Genomic DNA, 19,571 nt, shown 5'->3' with positions numbered 1-19,571 from the left:
CAAGAATGTAGTCCCAGTTTGCTTTAATCAATAAATCACAGCTTGCTACCATATGTTTCACAATCCTTACCTTGAAAAGTGCACAGGTATCTGTCTTTCTTGCTAACCAGCAATGATTTAGTCTTAGAAACATACGGGTACTACACTCGCTTACACGGGAAATTTCAATGCTGTATTTCTTCGTTATGGTAGAAGTCTGCAGTAAATGGTTGCTAAAGTTTGTTTCATAAAGTGATAGCTTTTATCTGAGAAAGTGTTGGTTTTGGTGAGAGTTATTCTTTAATTAAATGTAAGGAAACGACAGCACTAGTTATGGTATTGGTGGTCTACCTCCTATAAATTACAAGAACAGACAGCTGGAACTAGTAGCACAGCACCTAACTACTATGAAACAGTCTAAACATTCAAACTCATGCACTTTACAATGTATACACAAAGTATGCAAAACGATATCACACACTCTAACCGTGCGACATTCTTCTTCGTACATGTGACTTTTTCGTTGAAGGAACTTCAGATGTCTCGGACATCTTCCGCGAAGAAGAGGGACCAGGACGATCTTTCGAACTCTCGTCGTCACTGCTTGAGTCAATAACCTAGACAATGACATGTTTTTTTGCCTCCCATGCACTCTTATCTGTTGTAAGCACTGAATGGCTTTATCATAGTTCCTTTATGGAATCTCGGACGCTAATTCTGCTAATTTTTGACAGCAAATGCTTTCTTGTACTTTTCATGCTGTGATAATGCCTTAGGAATGTCAGACACTTTCTCATCTGCTTCTTGAAAGACCGTGTGACTCTGTAGTAGTCTTATTAGTATCTTGTACAGCGTGTAGCAGTGTTTCTGTCGAACATATTTTGCTGGAAGTAGAGTCGAAGTGCAAATATTACACATACAAGTTTTGAAACAGGAAGTCTAGTCGGCGGTGGTGGCCGTCTCTTCCTTCTTTTCATGATTCTTTCATCATTCCAGGACATAAACGGGTGCATCTGCAGAGATATAGTGTTTACAGGCCACTGCATTCCATTGGAAAAGCCACAGTTGCATCAATTTGTTGACGTTTTAACGGTACCTGATGGTGTATTGATTTCAACAGTGACTCTTAACATTATTACTGTTTTCTGAAACTGTCATCCGGCGAGATTTGATGTTGCTTAGCAGCATATGTCAAAGCAGAGGGTATAAGAAGTCGTTGATATTCAAGGAATGGAGATCCTACATCATAGAATTGTACTGGAGAAACTATAAGGGACGAATACTTCCAACCACACTCTTGATCTTTTGATTAATTCTTTCGAATCAGATCGTTCGGTTCTGAGGATCTCCATTACAAGATTGAGAGGACGACCACAGGTGGTTGGAGACTGACTGTATCCATGCCAATGGTTTCAGCATTTCTTTGTTTTTCCGTTCTGAGTCACAATTCTTTTCGATACATGCAACACGTTATGCTGATGGCGTATTTGTGGTTATTTTTCTCAATGTGGCTGTGATTTGTGGATGTCTGTCCGTTGCTATTTGAGATATAGTCAACCCTTCATTTAGCAACAGCTTTTGAACAGATCTTTCGAATCCTTCTCGTTCCATAACTACCGAGTTAGAAATTTCACTCGTCTGAATAAGTTGAAATCAACAAGGAGTCCTGACTCTTGTTAAAGGTGAGTGTAAGTTCCAAATTCGGCAGTATAGCCATGGCTATCACACCTACCTGTAGGGCGATTTTAGTACTTCATATATATCATGTTGCAGCAACATTTCTAGAACAACGGTTTGAGCACTGTAGCTACCATGTTGTCTTCCTCACTTTTGCTACTACGTTAACATTTGCTCCGTTTTGTAAATTTTTGGGCCCAGTTGTCTTGTTGCGACACTGATAAATCCCGCATATGACAAGAATATTGTGTAGGTTCCCTCAATTGTGTACGTACTCCCCAACTGAGTCACTTGTCGAGGAAAATCCCGTCATAAAGCGCAAGTGAAATCGGCAACATCTTTCTTATAAACAGGCCCGTAGGAAGCAAATAAAAAGTGGTACGGCCTAACGCACGCTAAAGGGCGTGGCTTTTAATTTAGTGCGCGTTAAAGCAAGAGACCAATGCTCCAATTAATAATGATTATTTAGTAAACTTTCCAAATAGTGATTCCCTGTGCTCAGACCCTGCTACGAACCTATTCCCAATCTCTGCTAAATCTAAATCATCAGTAAGGTCCTTGTGAACGTGCAGTACCATACAATTATTAAGCCTGATTTGGCTCATTGTGCTTCGAAGGTAAGTCTTGATTCGTCTCATTGCACTGAATGAGCGTTCGCTTACTGCATTCGTAGCTGGCATTACAAGAATCAACCGAACTAATGTTGAGACTTCACTCAGTAGCTCTTTCTCAGCGTCACTCAGTTTCTTGAAATATTGGACCACATCCATTAATGTGACAGGATATCCCTCTTGTACATGACCACTGAAGTCAGTACCAAATATAGCTAGTTGTGTCTTTAGCAAATCAGATTTGAAATCCCCTGAATACAGATCAAGAGCTGCTCTTAATTCATCTTCACATGCTGCATTCACAGCACTTTTTAGCAACAACGTTTCAAGATTGCTATATGTCCTGTAACCAGGTTGGTCAAACCGATCTTTGATACATGATATGATCAAATCAAAAGCTTCAAAGTAAATCCTCCTATAGTGGGCCTGTGCAGTTTCTGGAAACTCTGGCTCTGCATTCCAATGATCTAGCCTACGTGGTCGTTTTCTACGCCGAGGTGCCTGAGGTTCTCCTACAATCATTTCTCTAGCAGTTTCAGTTGCCTTCTTCCAAAATGCCTCAAATCCACTATCTTCTCTCATAGATTCCAAAGTCCTGACTGTCATTGATGCAACTGCTTGTCCTTGGGCAGCTGAAAAGTTTGTATGTTGAAGAGTTCTACTGAGGTTGTCACTATGACTAAACAGCAATCTTCCCAGCATAACTCCAAAGAGAAAAGAAAACGTCTTCATCTGGGCTGAGACTCCCAAAATTCGTCCTCTCATTTCCGTCTCTTTGACGTCACCCAGTGATTCTTCCCAGAGTTCCTGAATTGCTGAGTAGTTGTCTACAATGCTTTGTAGAGACTTTGCCTTTACTGTCCACCTAGTTGGACATAGCACCCTGAGCCCAGGGGTGTCTGGTGAATGGACGTCCTTCAGTTGCCGTAAACAAGCATCTCTCTTCGGTGACTTTTTTATCAATTTCATGATTTCATATGCAGTGCTCAAAGAATTGTGCATGCAGTCACAGCGCTTCACCGTATCAGAACAAGCTAAGTTCAAAGCGTGACCATAACAGTGAGTGTAAATTGCTCTAGGTTCTTCTTGAGAAATCTGCTTTGCCACGCCCTGTCTCCTACCAGCCATAGCTCCTGCTCCGTCATAGCATTGTCCTCTGGCTTTGTTCAGAGATAAATTCAGTCTAAGTAAAACATCTCTAACGACATGGACTATTGTCTTAGCATCAACAGTATCTACCACATGCAGTCCAATGAACTCCTCATGTGCAGCAAACCACTGATCCACCCAGCGTAAGCAAATAACTACCTGCTCTCTATTAGAGGAGTCAGTTGTTTCGTCAGCCATGATAGTGAAAAACTTGGCACTGTGAAGTTTGTCAGCAACTTTCTCTAAAACTTTCAATGCCATTAGCTTCAGCAGCTCGTTTTGTATTTCAGGAGATGTGTACTTGTCAGTCTTTCTAGTCAGCCACGTAGAAAGACTTTCACTATCAACTGCACGAAGTCTTAGAAGCTGGGAAAAATTGGAATCATCTTCATTGCCATCACCTCGCAAGGCCAAGCCTTGACGTGAAAGAAAACGTATATTCTGTATGATTTTTAATAAACAAACTCGCCGTTCTTCTTTCTCCACGGCATGCTGTGATGACAAACTTTCACCCACATCGGGTATTGTCTTGCCAGCAGACAGTATCTTTAGTGCTGCATCTTCATGACAGGTAGACTGCTCATGTTTGGCAAAGTTAACTGTGGCGTCTTTCCAATTAGTATAACCATGAGATATAAAAGACCACTCCAAGTTGGGTGCCACAAGCTTCTTTTCCTTGTACGCCTTTACGCACGTATGACAGTATACTTTGTCCTCACCTTCCACGTAGTGAAGCCACTGCCACCTGAAACCGTTAGCTAATCAGTTATTACTGACAAAAGTTGAAAGGAAGAAAGGCGTGGTACACTACACTATACAGCTTAATTAACTTAACAATATGTTTCTCAACTAGTTACCTCAAAAACCATGCCGGCTGAAATGGCCTGTACACGACGCTTTTCTTCCCAAATTGGCGCTTTGGAAACTGAATGGCAGTAGGCTGGTGAGGTGACTCACTTAAAGAAGGCGTTGATCTTGTATCGTTTTTCTTTCCAATAACAGGACATTGGCGGAGAAAGAAAGAAGCCGGATGAGGAGCTTTCGCCATTGTCAATAACGCGCGTTATCTGAGGCCAAGAAGAGGGTAGCCTCGTACCCAGGCCCTCTGTATGTCTACCTGTGTGTGTGTGTGTGTGTGTGTGTGTGTGTGTGTGTGTGTGTGTGTGTGTGTGTGTGTGTGTGCGTGTACGTGTGTGTGAATGTCTGTCAGTCTGGTTTCAAATTGAATGCCTCCTTATATGTGTTTGTTTTTCCTCTTCTCTCTCTTTCGCTCGCGCAGAGAAGGGTCTGGCTAGGCGAGGCTACAAAAAGTGGTGCGGCCATGGCCGCACCAGCCGCACCGGCTCCTACGGCCCTGATAAAGACTCCTAAGTCGACATACTATTATCTTCCAACGATATGACCAGCTTTTTGTGTGTGTCACACACCGTATATGACGTTCGTGTTTGATCAAATTTCGCTAAATGTTATTGACTTTTCAGTGATAGCAAATACAGTTTGCAATAAATGACTGACAATTTTTTCTGAACGTGAGGGTCAATCAGCACATGCATCCTTATCTCATTGCTTGGGAACTAGCCGTGTGTGGAATAGTGTTTATTTTGCACCGATTGTGGTGCTTGTGATGCAAGTATTTAGCCACTAGATTATAACAAGTACTGGGTGATCACCGTTGTTAGAGCACCGTATTGAAGTGCCTATGAAGGACTATTTGGTTTTCCAAGTACACTGGTTACTGTAGAAGTGTTTATTAACAACTGTATTGAGAACACTACGAAACGAGTCGAAACTAGCCGCGGAACTCTATCATCCGCAGATGACACACAAGATATTCTGTTTTGTTGTATAAATGACAACTTTCTGTGCATCAAACTAGTTACTGAATCAAAACTAGTTACTGAATCAACTTCATGTACAAGTGTTGAAACATCATTATGTGATCACCTTGTCAAGCATCAGTCAAATTGCTCAGAGTATAGACTCTAGCATCAAAAGAATTGCTTCATTCTTTCAGGATGTCCTCACAGGTCTTACCAACATTGTTGATCCAAACGATGAATTCGGATCATGTGCACCCTTGTCGAACTTGCGAGCTGTTGAATGTCATACACAAACTAATTAGAAGGTGCTGCTTCTTCACTATTTAAACACTTTTAAAAAATACGTGCATAATGTCTTCAGCAACAGTACAATCATGACAATTGTTGGCAACATTGGAAGTTTTGTTATCAGGATAGGCAGTCTTGTCGAAGCTTAAGGATTCTCTAAGTAGCACTTCAACGTTATCAGCACTGCCTTTGTTCTCGAGACAACTTCTCAACACTGCACACGTTTACACACAATACTGTTATTCAATTTTTGTAAACAATTACCGTATTTCCTCGTATATTAGCACCAGCGCCTAATTGTGTTACCGTTTTTCTTCACTTGGCGGGTACTCGAGACCGGCAATTACTGAGCTGTAATTATGCAGTGTGGTAACTATGGTAAAAGGGTACATGCGTCAGAGTACTGCAACAATATTACTGCTTCATTTATAGTACACGTATTTTTTTCTCTCCATTTGCAGCAAATTGTTCGTAACCCATTACCCACAACTCAACACCCTAACTGCTTTGTATTGGCCATGGAAACAAGAAATAGCTAGCACTGTAGCAGCTAGTCTGAGTCTGAGTCGGAGACACAGTCAGAATCATCAACACAAGTCTCAATTCACATTCATCAAAGTCTTCGCCTTCATCAGTACCTGTCATGTCGGTATTCACGTAAAACTGTTAAGTAGCTGTCTCCTTTCGTCGTGGCAAGCTTTTCTTGGCTTAAAGCAGTGGATCTTTTCATCATAACTCCCGTACAGGGAACATGTGACAGCGCAAGAAACAAACGAATCTCTAATCAATTCCTGAAGGATAGCTTCCCAATCCTATGACCAAATGGCAAATCAGAACGCGTGAAGTCGTGTTGCTCGGTCATAGTAAGCCGTGTCATAGTACTGTCTCATGTAAGATTTGTAAGGAGAATTCCAGCACACGTCAGGTGATTGATAAAGTTTGTGCAGCCGCCTGGAAATACTGCAGAGTGTACAGACTTGTAAGCTCTACTTTGATTGCTATTGCTATGCTAATGTGACGCCTACATGAATCCTATGTCATTAAGTTAAGCGGTCTTAGCCGTTTGGTCAAGCCATCATCCTTGTCTTCATCAGAGTGTGTTGTTTGTGGTAATGGCACACTGAGGTGCAGGAGGCACTCCACAAACAGTTTGGTTGGCACAGGCTTTGTACAACCCAAGGTGAGGTAGTTTTTGTCAGCTTCAGAAGGATGTTAATATTGTTTCCAATGAAAAGGCATTCCACACAGCTGCAATCCATCCTTACAGTTAGTTGCTGTCTAGCATATACCTCAATTGCAGCGTGTGGACTGTGGACAGTTTCAACATGGTCCATAATAATAGTAATAGGTAGTTGTTAGTCACACTTTTAGCGAATTCGTATTAAAGATACTCAATGAGGAAGACTTGTTAATTTGGCGGCGAAACCCCCAATTGTGCTAATTTTATTATTTCTTCGGATTCGTTAAATTTCTTAAATACTATACAGTGTGAAGCACAAGTGCGTTAACCGTTCATCTTTGTGCACGTCATCGTTACTGTCACTGTTATTACAGCATAGGTAAAATTAGTGTCATCGGTAGCGACTAGATGTTTCTGTGTGCCAAAATGGATCAAATCTTACATATATTTCATACTTGAAAATGCTTCGGTCTTGTTTTGCGTTTTTTACTGTGGCAAAATGTCAAGTAATCGGCGCTCCAGCTGATACCATCTATAACTGTAAGACGGATATTAATTTAGCATCAAAACGAAATTGAGTATATACCGTAGTTGGGGGTATTTTTAAGGCAATTTTATTACTTGATATATATCATGTTGTAGAAACAGATCTAGGACAAAGGTGAGAGCACCGTAACTACCATGTTGTCTTCCACACTTTTGCTACTACGTTTACATTTGCTCCGTTGTCTATTGCTTGACAAGTATTGTTTGCGTCCTTTCTCTTCGCCGCATCGATAAAGAGCATCATCAATGGCTGTTCTACGTTTGCTTGTCGCCTTGGTGTTGAACGGCGACCGTTAAGTCAAATCTACTAAACCACGCATGCGCATAACTTCTAACATCAATGAAAGCCTTTCGACCATCCTCTCCAGTAGAGTTTCTAACCTATCTTTTCTTCGTTCTTGCTATATTTGGCAATTTTCGTTCATGCCTTTTGAAGGCCGTTTATACAGAAAGAACGCGGTTACAGGAATTAGGTATTGATACCATGCACGAAAAAGAGTACATACTAACATTTGACTTCACGAGTTTCAACTCTTTTATGATAGCTGAACTGTCTCGTGTTCTAAGTACAAGAGCTAGGGTACAGATTTGAAATGCAAAACTAAACAGATCCAAGAATAATTGTAAAACGTACTACGGAGATCTGCAAACGGCAATCGAAACTATCTGTTTGTTGTGGTTCTTTCTGTTGTTGAACAATTGGCAACTTATTTATTATAACTTGCTATACAAGTATAGTTAATATGTAATTTACCTTTGAAATCAAATTGTGTTTAGTCCATAACGAGAGATCAAGTTTTGCTTGCATTTTGTTTTCGTACTCGTCAGATAGCCATGAACTGTCAAAGTCCTTGAATAATACTTTAGTGTTATGGCTATACAGAACGTTGAGCGACTTTACAAGATAGGTGCAACGACAGCACCATGATCGTTGCCATGAGAATATAACATTGACAACTCGTCTTCCGAAGTCTAGAATATCGTTCTAAAGACGTAGTTAATTTTAGTAGAATTACGTTTGCAATTTGCACGAACCACTGAAATTCATGACAGCTTAGGTGTACAGGAAACGCAATCAGTTCGTGCTCGAATACGTTTGTCTTCATTGCAACAGTTACAGTACAATAGCTGATACAGGGAGTTAGACAAACTATTTTCTTGTGTACATGCTGACCATCTTTTCGAAAACCTTTATAAACTATTTGTGGTGGTGGTGGTGGTGTCTCCACGGTAATTATTTGTGAAGGTAGTGGTTCTGTCATCACCACTCGAAACTCCCGTCGTGGCACCACAAATAGTTGATCCACCTCCACCTCCAATGGCCTTTCAGTAGATCGTAACTGAGCAGTAGATGGTGACTGAGCAGTAGTTGTGGCAACAAGAACAGGTGCAGTCACAGGTTCAGCGGCAGGAGCAGCAGTTGGATCAGGTGCAGGAGTCGGAAGAGGACGCTGTGGCCCAAATCGACTTTCACTATATAACTCTGCAAGCTGTTTAGTAATAGCAAGGTGAAAGCCGAAATGGGACATAGTCGTATCGGGATGTAGATGTTTAAATATGACGAAGCTATTGACTACGGCAGTGTCAAGGAATTTATAAAGAAAAACGCTTGGCCATCGGTAGCACTTCCTCAACACTCCGTAGACCTTTGTCATATGATCGAATTTATCCACTCCCCCAGTACTTGTTGTAATAAGGTATCCTGCCCCCCCCCCATGTACTTGTCGTAATAAGGTACAACTGGAGGGCACGATACGAGTTGATTCGTCTTCTCTACCGATCGTGTACACGTTGATCCATCAGCTCCTGAATGCATGGATGACAAAAAAAACAGCCTGGTTGTTGTCATTCCATTCGTAGTAGGTTAGGCGCCCATTTCTAACCCACCAGAAGTCTCCCCTATAACTCTTGGCAACAGAGTTCGTCGACTGCTTGGGGAAGCCCTTCCAGTTTCTACGAAGAGTACCACAGGCCAAGGTCTTCTTTTCCAGGAGCTTCTCTTAAAGGACACGGGATGTATAATAATTATCAACACAGTTGATATCCGGTTCTGGATCAACCAACTGTAACGCGACATCCGTAGTAAGGCCATGCTCTGGTTTGTCGCCTGTGGACCCATAGTAGACATTAAAATCTACTAGATATCCGGTCTCGGAATCAGCTAGGGCTCACAGCTTAAAACCATAAGGGTTAGGCTTGCATGGTGCATATTGTTTCATTGTGTGCCTACCCTTAAAGCGGAGCATGCGCTCGTCGATGCTAATGTGCTTACTAGGGAGAAATAAGCTCCTGCACCTGTTCTTGAAATGGTGAACCAGTAGTCTGATTTTCAGGATTCGGTAATAGCCCACTTTGTCGCGGGTGTTGTTCTTGTCATCGTCTTCAGAAGACATTTTGATGCATTTGTTGAGGGCTACGAACCGATTCCCACTGAGGCCAAGGTCATCCGTGAAGAACTTGCTCTGGATATTTTGGCTCCAGTAATCAGTCATCTTCGGTTTACGATCGATGCCCATTCTCAACAGGCCAGCAAAAAACCTTTAGACTTCTCTACAGGATTGGATGGGTCTCCAAATTTATACCTTTTTTTGCTGACGTGAAATATAAATATATTAAAATGTCATCTGCATCATATTTAGCTACAAGTTACCACTCACCTTGGTTGATTCTGCCCTTCCCTTCTGGTTGGTGAATTCCATAATTTTGTTCACTACATCGGTGACAAAAAATAGAAGTAACAGACTGACTGGGCTACTGGTATCTACGTCCGCATCTGCAAGCAGGTGAACTGCTGGAGTCCTGCAAGGTTCGAAGTCGATGTTGGTGACATTCGAAGGGTGCTCGCGGTCGTAGGGAGTCATTGGAAGTTCAGCAAGCCTCCTGCAGAAAACAACGCGGTACCGGAAGTTTGAACAATGGACGCAAGTCGTGGAATGCTAACGTTTTCTCCTCGTCCTGAAGCACCTTTGCGGTGCGTCCACTGCGAGGAGTCTCGAGAAACGAGGCGCTACCTTCCTGCGGAATCTCCATGTTCCGACAAAGTTTCTTCGATGGTAGAAGAAACGGCAGCAGTTGTGGTATTTTTGGTCTTCCTCCTAATAATTACAATGAAAGACAGGCTAGAACTAGCAACACAGCACCAGACTACTCTGAAATCTGAAACGTTCTAAACATTCGAATTCATGCGCTTCACATCGTAAAAACAATGTATGCAAAACGACATCACACCCTACGACCGTGCGACATTCTTCGAACATGTGACTTCTTCGCTGTAGAAGCTTTAGAAGCCGCAGTCTTCCGCGAAGAAGAAGGACCAGGACGATCTTCGAAACTGCTGTCGTCATCACTCCAAGCCGGTTTGATTAGCTTGGAGTACAAGTCGAAGGCCATGCGCTGCTGCTCCTCTGATTGCCCTTCGGCGTCCTCGAAGTTCGCGAATTCGGACGCTTCCAGGCAGGTCGCACCATAAAACGACGCATCGGCATATGTGGAGTCGTTGTCTGCGTGGCTTCACATCACGCTTGGACTTGCGGATCGGCGTACTCTCACCATTGCATGCAAAGTCCTGGATACGTTTTGGCCTCTGACGCGGCCGCACACGATTGAATCATAACGAACGTCATACCATTCGAAAGCTCTAAACGGGCTATCCGGGCAAATTTATGACATAATTTTACGTCATCAAATAGAGACGTCCGAGATATACGTTGTGCAAACGTGCAGTTTTCCAAATCCTTATATTTCGCAGGCATCTGCGGTATACTATACTATGGTAATATCAATTAAAGTCGGTCGCTAACATGACTAGTTTCTGGTTCAGTTACTGGTAGTTTAGGTCAAGCCATCATCTCTATCTTGATCAGAGTGTGTCGTTTGTGGTATTTGATTGTGTTAATATTGTTTCCCATAAAATGTCATTCCAAACAGCTACAACCCATCTTTACAGTTGCTGTCTGTCAGCAGTTTCAATCTGCACCAGAATCTTCTAGTGATAGTAGTAATAGGTAGGTGCTAATCACACTTTTAGCGGATTAGTATTATACTCAATAAGGAAGACTTGCTAAGTGGGCGTCGAAAAACCGTTAAATGTGCTAATTCCGTTATTTTTCATTAAGAGGTCATCTTCATGCACATCATCGTTACAATTACTGTTGCTACAGCAGAGGTATAATCAGCGTCATGCTAGAGCAGTCTGTGTAAAAATGTAATAAGAGTCATGATTTTTGCTTGAAAGTCTCATTCGATTGTTTTAATTGATTTATGGCATTAGCGTGTTTATCGACAAATTGCATGTTTGTGATCTTAGAAGTTCTGATAATTTTCAATGTTATCATACTACCCTATGTAAAATCGCCATGCGAGTCCGCTTACAAACTTGCTCATTTACATAATTCGTTTCGCATACCAATCGCGTTTCGCATGCGGAATCTGTACTGCCATGTCTAGACCATGTCTGCCCTTCGCTGCAGTTCCAGATTGCCTTGCTATCAGGTCGACGTAGTCTAACGATTGAATGCGCCGACGAGTTTGTCCGGGATGGGCGGGAAGGCTTCTCTCAGTGAGATCCAGCCGGCCAGCCGCGCGCCACTACCCGTGGAACCGTCCGAGATAATGGAGGACAGTAGAACTCCCAAAGCTTCTGCCGAACTTACCCCTTTGTCCATCATTGGTACGTGATTTTGTGCGCATGGATCTGGCATATCTTGCAGACCTAGCACAAGACTCTGTTATCCAGACGTTCTGTATACCAGCATCCACGTCTAACTTGGCCAGCTGGCATACTGGAAAACTAGCAGCTCCGTCACTCCAACACATCACGAAGAACGGACACTAGGCGCGAAACTTCGACGAAGTTCTTAAGACCAATCAAGCACCGACTCGACCTCTCTCTTCAGTGTGAGTTAAATCAGCTGTTCATACGTGGTCTGTCGCACATGAACATTAGCAAAGGATGAGGAGGCGAGCGGCATCGGCGTCCGGATCTGTTTCGGCTTCCACGGGCGTTTCCGCGAAATTACGGATTGTTGTCGATGTCACGTAATGTTATATATGATGGCGAGAAAATCCTCTTCAGCGTCACGATAGAAAAGCATTGCCCGCCTGATAAGTATGAGTAAGTTGTGCATAAGTGTTCAGCTACTGATCCAAACAGCACGCTTTCCAAACTGCGACCTGAGTAGGGTAGATATTCTAGAAGTTGGAATTTCAATGGAAAAGTTACACACATGTCCGATATAATATATCATGTAATCAGTTAAAAGCATACGTAAGCAGATCTTGTTCTGCCAATGCGTTAAATATATATGCAGGGCGCAATGTACTAACACATGTGTCCGAAATGTTCCTTGAAAGATTATCTCAGCAGCACTTCTGCGTCAACAGGACTGCCTTTCTTGAGCAGACAACAGCTCAACACTTGTAAAGCTGTCAAGAAGTACAAAACACAACATGTCACACTGCACACATTTGCACACAATACATGTACTGTTAAGTCTGTTATTCAAGTTTCATAAACAATTACCGTATTTCCTCGTATTATGTAAGGTGATAATTGGGGTTCGCCATTTTCTATTAGACCAGTAACTTCTAAATTACCACAAAACTTAGGTCAAATATTATTTCGACAAATCTCATTCCCTAAGACTTGGCCATGAATAACTGTCAAAATACGGGTACCGTCGACTAAAGATACCGCTTAACAGTCTTACCCGGAAGGGAAGGCGTAGTCAATCAACTCAATCTTCTCACTAATTAGCCCTTTGACGCGCATACCTCAAACGTCACAGACAGGTACAATGGATACTGTTCGCACCTCTCGCGATAGCTTTTGCTGATTGAGCAACTCGTGGGAACGCTGAATTTGTTTCGTCCAAAGATCGTCGCGCATGAGTGTGTTGACATGTATTTTTACGTTTAGCATGAAAGCTAGGACTTTAGAAAACGGTATTATGTGCGTGTTACTTTCATTGAGGTCAAGTACCTTGCCAAGTTTGAACTGCTCTGATACGATCGCTACGAATTCTTCTTGACCAGCACACTTAATTGACTAGAGGGCGAATGCAAGTCGGATGTAGACGGACTTTCTTGGAACGCGCACATGCGCGTGGAAGTGCAGATGTACAAGATTCACCGGAGGGTAGACATCCCAGTAGCGACTCGTACGGTCCAGAACGATACGAATAACTCAAGCGCAACGTCATCAACTACGGATGAACCACCTAGAGCTGAAACTGTCTAACAAATGTTGAGTTGTTTGCTTGACCAGCTGTAATGTAAGGTGCCGTGGCTTTCGTCTATTTCTATTGGAGTCATTTAACAAAAATATAAATATACGATCTTTCAATTGAATGAATCTATTCGATCTCGCTGTTTCTTATGTCGACGAATAGTTTCTGACTGCATTTCTATTGGTTGGTGCTAGAGTTCGCTTTTGAATCCTGTCAGTTGAAAGTTATTTCTTCCAGAATTTTTCAGGTTGCTCAATCGTCAATGCAATCAAACTTCTTTGTAACCTTTCTCACAATATGCTTCTGTCCTGCATCTTTGAGTTCTTAATGTATTCGATTAGTCAAAGCAGCAGTTATATAAGTCAATTTCGTGTTTTCACATTTACCATCATCGCTTACCAAAGACAGATATATGGATTGATGAATGTGGATGGATGAAATAGATAATAAAAACAGCTATCTGCATGCAGTGAAATCTCTAGCGTATGGACATTTTTTCAAATCGTGTTGATTAAAGTACGGATTACCAAGCAACTACGTCGATCACACGAATGGTCGAGTCTAAATATTGGGTCTGTGAAATGGGGGGTTAGCCTCAGGGGGAGCACTCCGATCCTCAGCTAGTCTGGTTGGATTGTTAATTTTTGTTGCTTTTGTTGTTGTTGTTATTGTGGTTGTTGTCGGAATAGGTAGTGACGTCACAGCGGGTGATGTTATTGATGATGTGACGGTTGAAGAAGATGATAATTTGGTTGTTGACACAACAAGAGATGTTGTTGGTAATGTTGTGGCAATTGGAGTGGACAGTGTCGTCACAGCAGATGATGTTACTAGTGATGTGGCGACTGAAGAAGGTAGTTTGATTGTTGACATAGTAGTCGGTATAGAGAATGGTATAGTTATAGATGGAATATATATTGGCGGGAGGGTAACGCTCGTCGATGTTATGACTGAACTTGTATCTTTATTTAGTGTATTATTTGTATCATATTTATCTAACCTCCTCATTATGCCGACCGGTGGTAGTAGCTCGTCGTCTCCAGTAGACGCTTCGTCTTCCTCCTGAAGAGCGGCGAGAGGGATAGCGATGTCCCTTCTGGTTGAGTCATCAATAATTGGGGATGATGTGATGCTTGGATGGAAGTGTTTAAGTGACGACGCAAGAATGGATTGTTCGTCGTTGTTGGTCTTCTGATTGGCACGCCATATGGTTCTGGTGGTAAGCAAGTACCCAAACCTTGTACGTACCTCCTGCCTAACGAACGATACAGGCAAGTACCAGATTGTCCTTTACCTTGGTCTTGATCGGACTCATCAGAGAGGAAAATAGCAATTCGAACTGAATCGGACACAACCGGGTGTGACCGAACATTTTACTTGTGGATGACATTTTACTTGTGGATGACATTGTAACGAAACGAATTTTGTTCATTCTCAATTAATTGCTTTTAACTAATTTTTATGATTACAAGCATACTGACATTTAATTATTAGTCGTTTGGGGGACTACAGAGGAAGCCTGTTTCACATTGAACTTAGCAGCTGGGTTGGTGGGAAGTGATAAACATGGTAGCAACACCTATCTTATATATACACGTAATATTCTCAGAACCAGCTTCTATTTGCATTGACTAGCCCATGGTACAAGAATTCTGAAATTGTGGCTGAAACACATTTGTGGGCCTATTTTGAGAACTGTTTGCAAGCAAACGAAATTTCTAAGCCAGAAAGGAAATTTGAAAGCTGTCTACGACAAGTATGTCTTGCCAAATTTAACTATTGACAACTGCAGCTTGTGACTATTAGCAGTTCTAAGATCTACGCAGTACTTAGCAGTCAGAATCTTCACTAAATTCTTCTGGAGGGTTGGTATAAAAGTTATTCCAATAATCTAAATTTAGCCTTCCCTGAAACAGTCTGTCGTTGATTGGGTCGCCTGGATGTCTTACAGCTTTGCCACCACAGTTTTGACAGCATAGTCTAGTTGGAACTTTTCAAGTGGTGGAACTTCCTGGTAAATTTCTAGAAGATCAGTCAGTGTGTCATCGTGAAGGTTTGTTCGTCGATCCGTCTTGATAAGTTTGAGCGATGAAAGCATTCTTTCCACTTGAGTGCTTGGATAAGTGAAGAACAGTTGGTCACTTCTGAATCCACACAGTTGTGAAGTTTAAACCATACTGCTTCATATGGCTCCTTCACAATGTTCAGGTATCGCCTGGCATACGACACTGCGACTTCAACTTCTCGAAGGTCGATTACACTGACCCCTTTCGCTTCAAGCGGACAAAGCATGTGCGACCCAATGTAATGAACTGCTTCCTGGACTTCAGCTGTGTCTCCATCATCGTCCTCATCACTGTCACTGCTGCTGTTTCTGACACTGATGTATAGTCCAAGTCCGCTTGTCTAGGGATTTCAATATTGACCGTAGCATCTTGACATCACTCCAGTCAAACCTTTCTGTCAGTCTCGTCCTTAGACGACGAAGGTCAGATTTCACAGCTTCAACGCAGGACCTCAATGAACTATCGTAAAAAGCGGTTAGTGGAGCTCCTTTATAGACCTTGTCTGGTCCTTCATCTGTAATGTTATCAATTCTTACTGTGACATCGTTAAGAATTATTTTTATGGCGTGCAATAATTACACTCTTCACGGGCATGCAAAACATTTATTCAATATCACAAGCTTGTGTTGACGCTCTTACAATCAACAACCTGTATGCCAAGTTTCAATCCTGTCTCAAAATCTTCAATGCAATCAATCCTCAATTATCTTCATAGCCTCTTTTACGATGTGCTTGTGTTCTTCAACTCTTAAAGTTGTTGATATACCAATTAGTCACACAACAGTTGTGCAAGTCAATTTCCTGTTTCACATTTACGGTCATCCCTTACTAATTTTCAGTTTAATCCTTGTATAAACTTGTTGATGAACACTAGCAAAAGGATAAGGAGGCGAGCCGTATCGGCGTCCAGATCCGTTTCGTCGTCCAGATCTGTTTCGGTGTCCACGGGCGCTTCCGCAGATTGTTGTCGATGTCACGTGATGTTACTTACACGTGATGGCGAGAAAACCCTCCTCAGCGTCACGATCGAAAAGCGTTGCCCGCATGATAAGTATGAGTAAGTTGTGCATAAGTGTTTCAGCTACTGATTCAAACAGCACGCTTTGCAAACTGCGATCTAGCTAGGGTAGATATTCTTAGAAGTTGGAGTCCCGATGGAAAAGTTACACACAAGTCCGATAGAATTTATCATTTGATCAGTTAGAAGCATACGTAAGTATATCTCGTTCTGCAAATGCGTCAAATGTCTCTATTTGATGGTATGGTTACAATCAAAAGTGTATGCGGGGCGCAATGTACTAACACATGTGTCCGAAATGTTCCTTTAAAGATTGTCTCAGCAACACTTCTGCTTCAACAGGACTACCTTTCTTGAGCAGACAACAGCTCAACACTTGTAAAGCTGTCAAGAAGTACAAAACACAACATGTCACACTGCACACATTTGCACACAATACATGTACTGTTAAGTCTGTTATTCAATTTTCATAAACAATTACCGTATTTCCTCGTATTATGTAAGGTGATAATTGGGTTCGCCATTTTCTATTAGACCAGTAACTTCTAAATTACCACAAAACTCAGGTCAAACACTATTTCGACAAAACTCATATCATAAGACTTGGCCATGATTAACTGTCAATATACGGGTACCGTCGACTGCTAAAGATACCGTTTAACAGTGTTACCCGGAAGAGAAGGCGTAGTCAATCTACTCAATCTCCTCGCTAACCGTTTTACGCACATACCTCAAACGTCACCGACAGGTACTATGGATCATGTTCGCACCTCTTTTAATGGCTTTTGCTGATTGAGCAACTCATGTGCGAACGCTGAATTCGTTTCGTCCAAAGATCGTCGCGCATGAGTGTATTGACATGTATTTTCACGTTTAGCACGAAGACTAGGACTCTTACGGGCATGAAAAACATTTATCCAATATCATACGCTTCTGTTGACGCTCTTAGATTCAACAATCTGTGAGCCAAGTTTCATTCCTCTACAAAAAAACTGGCATCGTCTTGTTTTATTTTTTAGCCCTATAAACATTTTGGGTTTGTAAGTTTTTCGTTTTGGTTAAGATTTTTACGCTTTAGTGATAACTTGTGCGTATTTTTAGGAATGTGGAAACGAGAATTGTGCTTCTTCTTGACGTGGCAGGCCCAGGATTGTTGGCCCTTGCACACGAACTTGCAGTTCATCAAATCAACATTCAGGACGCCTCACATTACGTGGACGCCTCTGAGATGCTGGTGGTGGACAAGTCTCAGATGGTGGAGTGCTGACAGATGCTGCAGCACGATGGGGACGTTTACTTATTGACTGACCCTCCTGATCTCTCGCTTTCTTCCTCCTCTTTCGAGCACCCTTTCTTGATCCACTCTCCTCCTCCTCAATCATACCAAAACCGCCTGCCTCGTAACTACTCATCTCTTTCTGCCACAATGCATCCTCTCCACGCTTCTTCATCCCTCTCAGCATCTGTCGTCTCCTCTTATACTCCACACTTCGCTGTCTGAGCAACTGGTTCTTCTTCTTGACATCTATTTTTTCAAGAAGGCGTATGGAAACATCAGTGTCTAGAATGCCCAAAGAGTGCAGCACACTAGCCAATCCAACACTGCCAACATTTCGTTGGATAACAGCCAGTGATGTGCTCAAGCGAATGATTTCAAGAGAGGCAAATACCCCCTTTGGGCAACGCCTCCAAATGAGAGAGTGAAGAGCCTCGTTGGAGTTTTGCGTGTCTCCACGTTGCAACCTCTCGAGTAGGTCTTCGTCACTCAGCCTCTCAAAAACCGGCTCCATGAGGTCTAGGACTTCTGGCTGTATCTCCTTTGGGGCATAACTGGGATCGCCACGGTTATACTTACACCATGAGCTCTCACCAGGTGGACAGAAGGAGTGGTCGTTGGCATGGTGACAGTATATTGCTGTGATGGCAGTGATCATCCCAGGTTTGTCACCAGTGTGGCTTCGAATGGCTATGCCGTAGTAATTCTGCAGCCTGTTGACGAGGTCTGCAGTCAACCGGTTCGCGCCCTTCAACCCCTTCCTCGTGGACTCCCCAGATAGAGTAGGAATCTCGACGTCCTTGTGTTCTACCCATAACCTCCTCAGCTGTGTCCCCATTCTCTTCTGCACGTGGCCGATGCAGTCACTCTTGGTGATGGTGACATCGTCACCGTAGGGCTTAGCTGCTAGAACCGACCTGAAAGCACAACAGTCACAGTCACTTATGAACACTGTAGTGATTTGCATAAATTACTGACTTGAATGAGGAACTGTCACCATCACCTATAAAGGTGGTGTACCTCAGTTTATGCAGTTCCAATGACCGGCCCCACATCAAAACCGCCCCATGCTGCTCCATGCTGTTTGATGAACCTCGGTAGTTGAGGCTGCAGGTTGGAGCGTGAGCCTCCTTCCACAGGCGAAACCTCTCAGTAGACCGATCCCAAGAGCCGTGGGACTGGCATTCTTTGCAGAACCGGCTCTGGATTTCAAAGTCGAGCACCTTGCCTGTGACAGCCGAGATGGCAGCCTGGATGCCAAAAAGACTCTGGTGTCCTCTCTTCTGCCACGTGCCATCAGTCGACACAGCGACATCCACGACATCATCAGTGGTGGCAAACCCAAGAAAGTCACTGTCATCATCATCATCATCATCACTGTCAGGACGGTATGTAGCTACAAAAACCAATTAGTCACTACCAAGTTTTTTGACATTACAGCATAATTAGTAAGGGATCAGAGGTTATTTGAAAACTATTGTGCTAACTGTGGCTATCCATGGGCATTTTTGTACGGGGAATGTACAGTGCAATCAAATGTCTAATCATCAAGCAGCATTTGTGTCACGTGAGTCAGGTTACGCAAATCACCACGTAGGACTCGCGTCACGTGTCGAAGCGTGCATCAACAGCAATTTCAAGTAATTGATTACCAGGATCAGGTACAGTAGAATCACAGAGAGTACGGAGCTCGGTAGCAGCTCTAGCCATCTGGTCCTTGGCAACCGCAGTAGC

At 42.7% G+C, this 19,571-nt stretch overlaps 2 protein-coding genes across 2 annotated transcripts; both read right to left on the bottom strand.

Annotated features, from left to right (window-relative positions):
• Positions 1-2,026: 2,026 nt before the first annotated feature.
• Positions 2,027-4,535, bottom strand: LOC134181291 (zinc finger MYM-type protein 1-like). Its single transcript, XM_062648539.1, has one exon. It carries the CDS (start codon positions 3,675-3,677, stop codon positions 2,118-2,120), a length of 1,560 nt encoding a protein of 519 aa, XP_062504523.1. The 5' UTR covers positions 3,678-4,535; the 3' UTR covers positions 2,027-2,117.
• Positions 4,536-17,661: 13,126 nt separating this feature from the next.
• Positions 17,662-19,364, bottom strand: LOC134181385 (uncharacterized). Its single transcript, XM_062648656.1, has 2 exons — positions 18,816-19,364; positions 17,662-18,754 (listed from the first exon to the last, which is right to left on the bottom strand). Exons 1-2 carry the CDS (start codon positions 18,914-18,916, stop codon positions 17,749-17,751), a joined length of 1,107 nt encoding a protein of 368 aa, XP_062504640.1. The 5' UTR covers positions 18,917-19,364; the 3' UTR covers positions 17,662-17,748.
• Between the last annotated feature and the right edge of the window lie 207 nt (positions 19,365-19,571).

Source organism: Corticium candelabrum, chromosome 6 (assembly GCF_963422355.1).
Source record: "Corticium candelabrum chromosome 6, ooCorCand1.1, whole genome shotgun sequence".
Classification (NCBI taxonomy): Eukaryota; Metazoa; Porifera; class Homoscleromorpha; order Homosclerophorida; family Plakinidae; genus Corticium; species Corticium candelabrum.
Note: the sequence above shows the minus strand (reverse complement) of the source record. Positions and strands in the feature narration are given on the sequence as shown.

Excerpts from the sequence above, each read along its gene's own strand:
- LOC134181291 (XM_062648539.1), bottom strand. The coding sequence starts at position 3,677 with ATGGCATTGAAAGTTTTAGAGAAAGTTGCTGACAAACTTCACAGTGCC.
- LOC134181385 (XM_062648656.1), bottom strand. The coding sequence starts at position 18,916 with ATGGAGCAGCATGGGGCGGTTTTGATGTGGGGCCGGTCATTGGAACTG. Across the intron at positions 18,755-18,815 it reads GGTGACAGTTCCTCATTCAA|GTCGGTTCTAGCAGCTAAGC; the intron begins GTCAGTAATTTA and ends TTGTGCTTTCAG.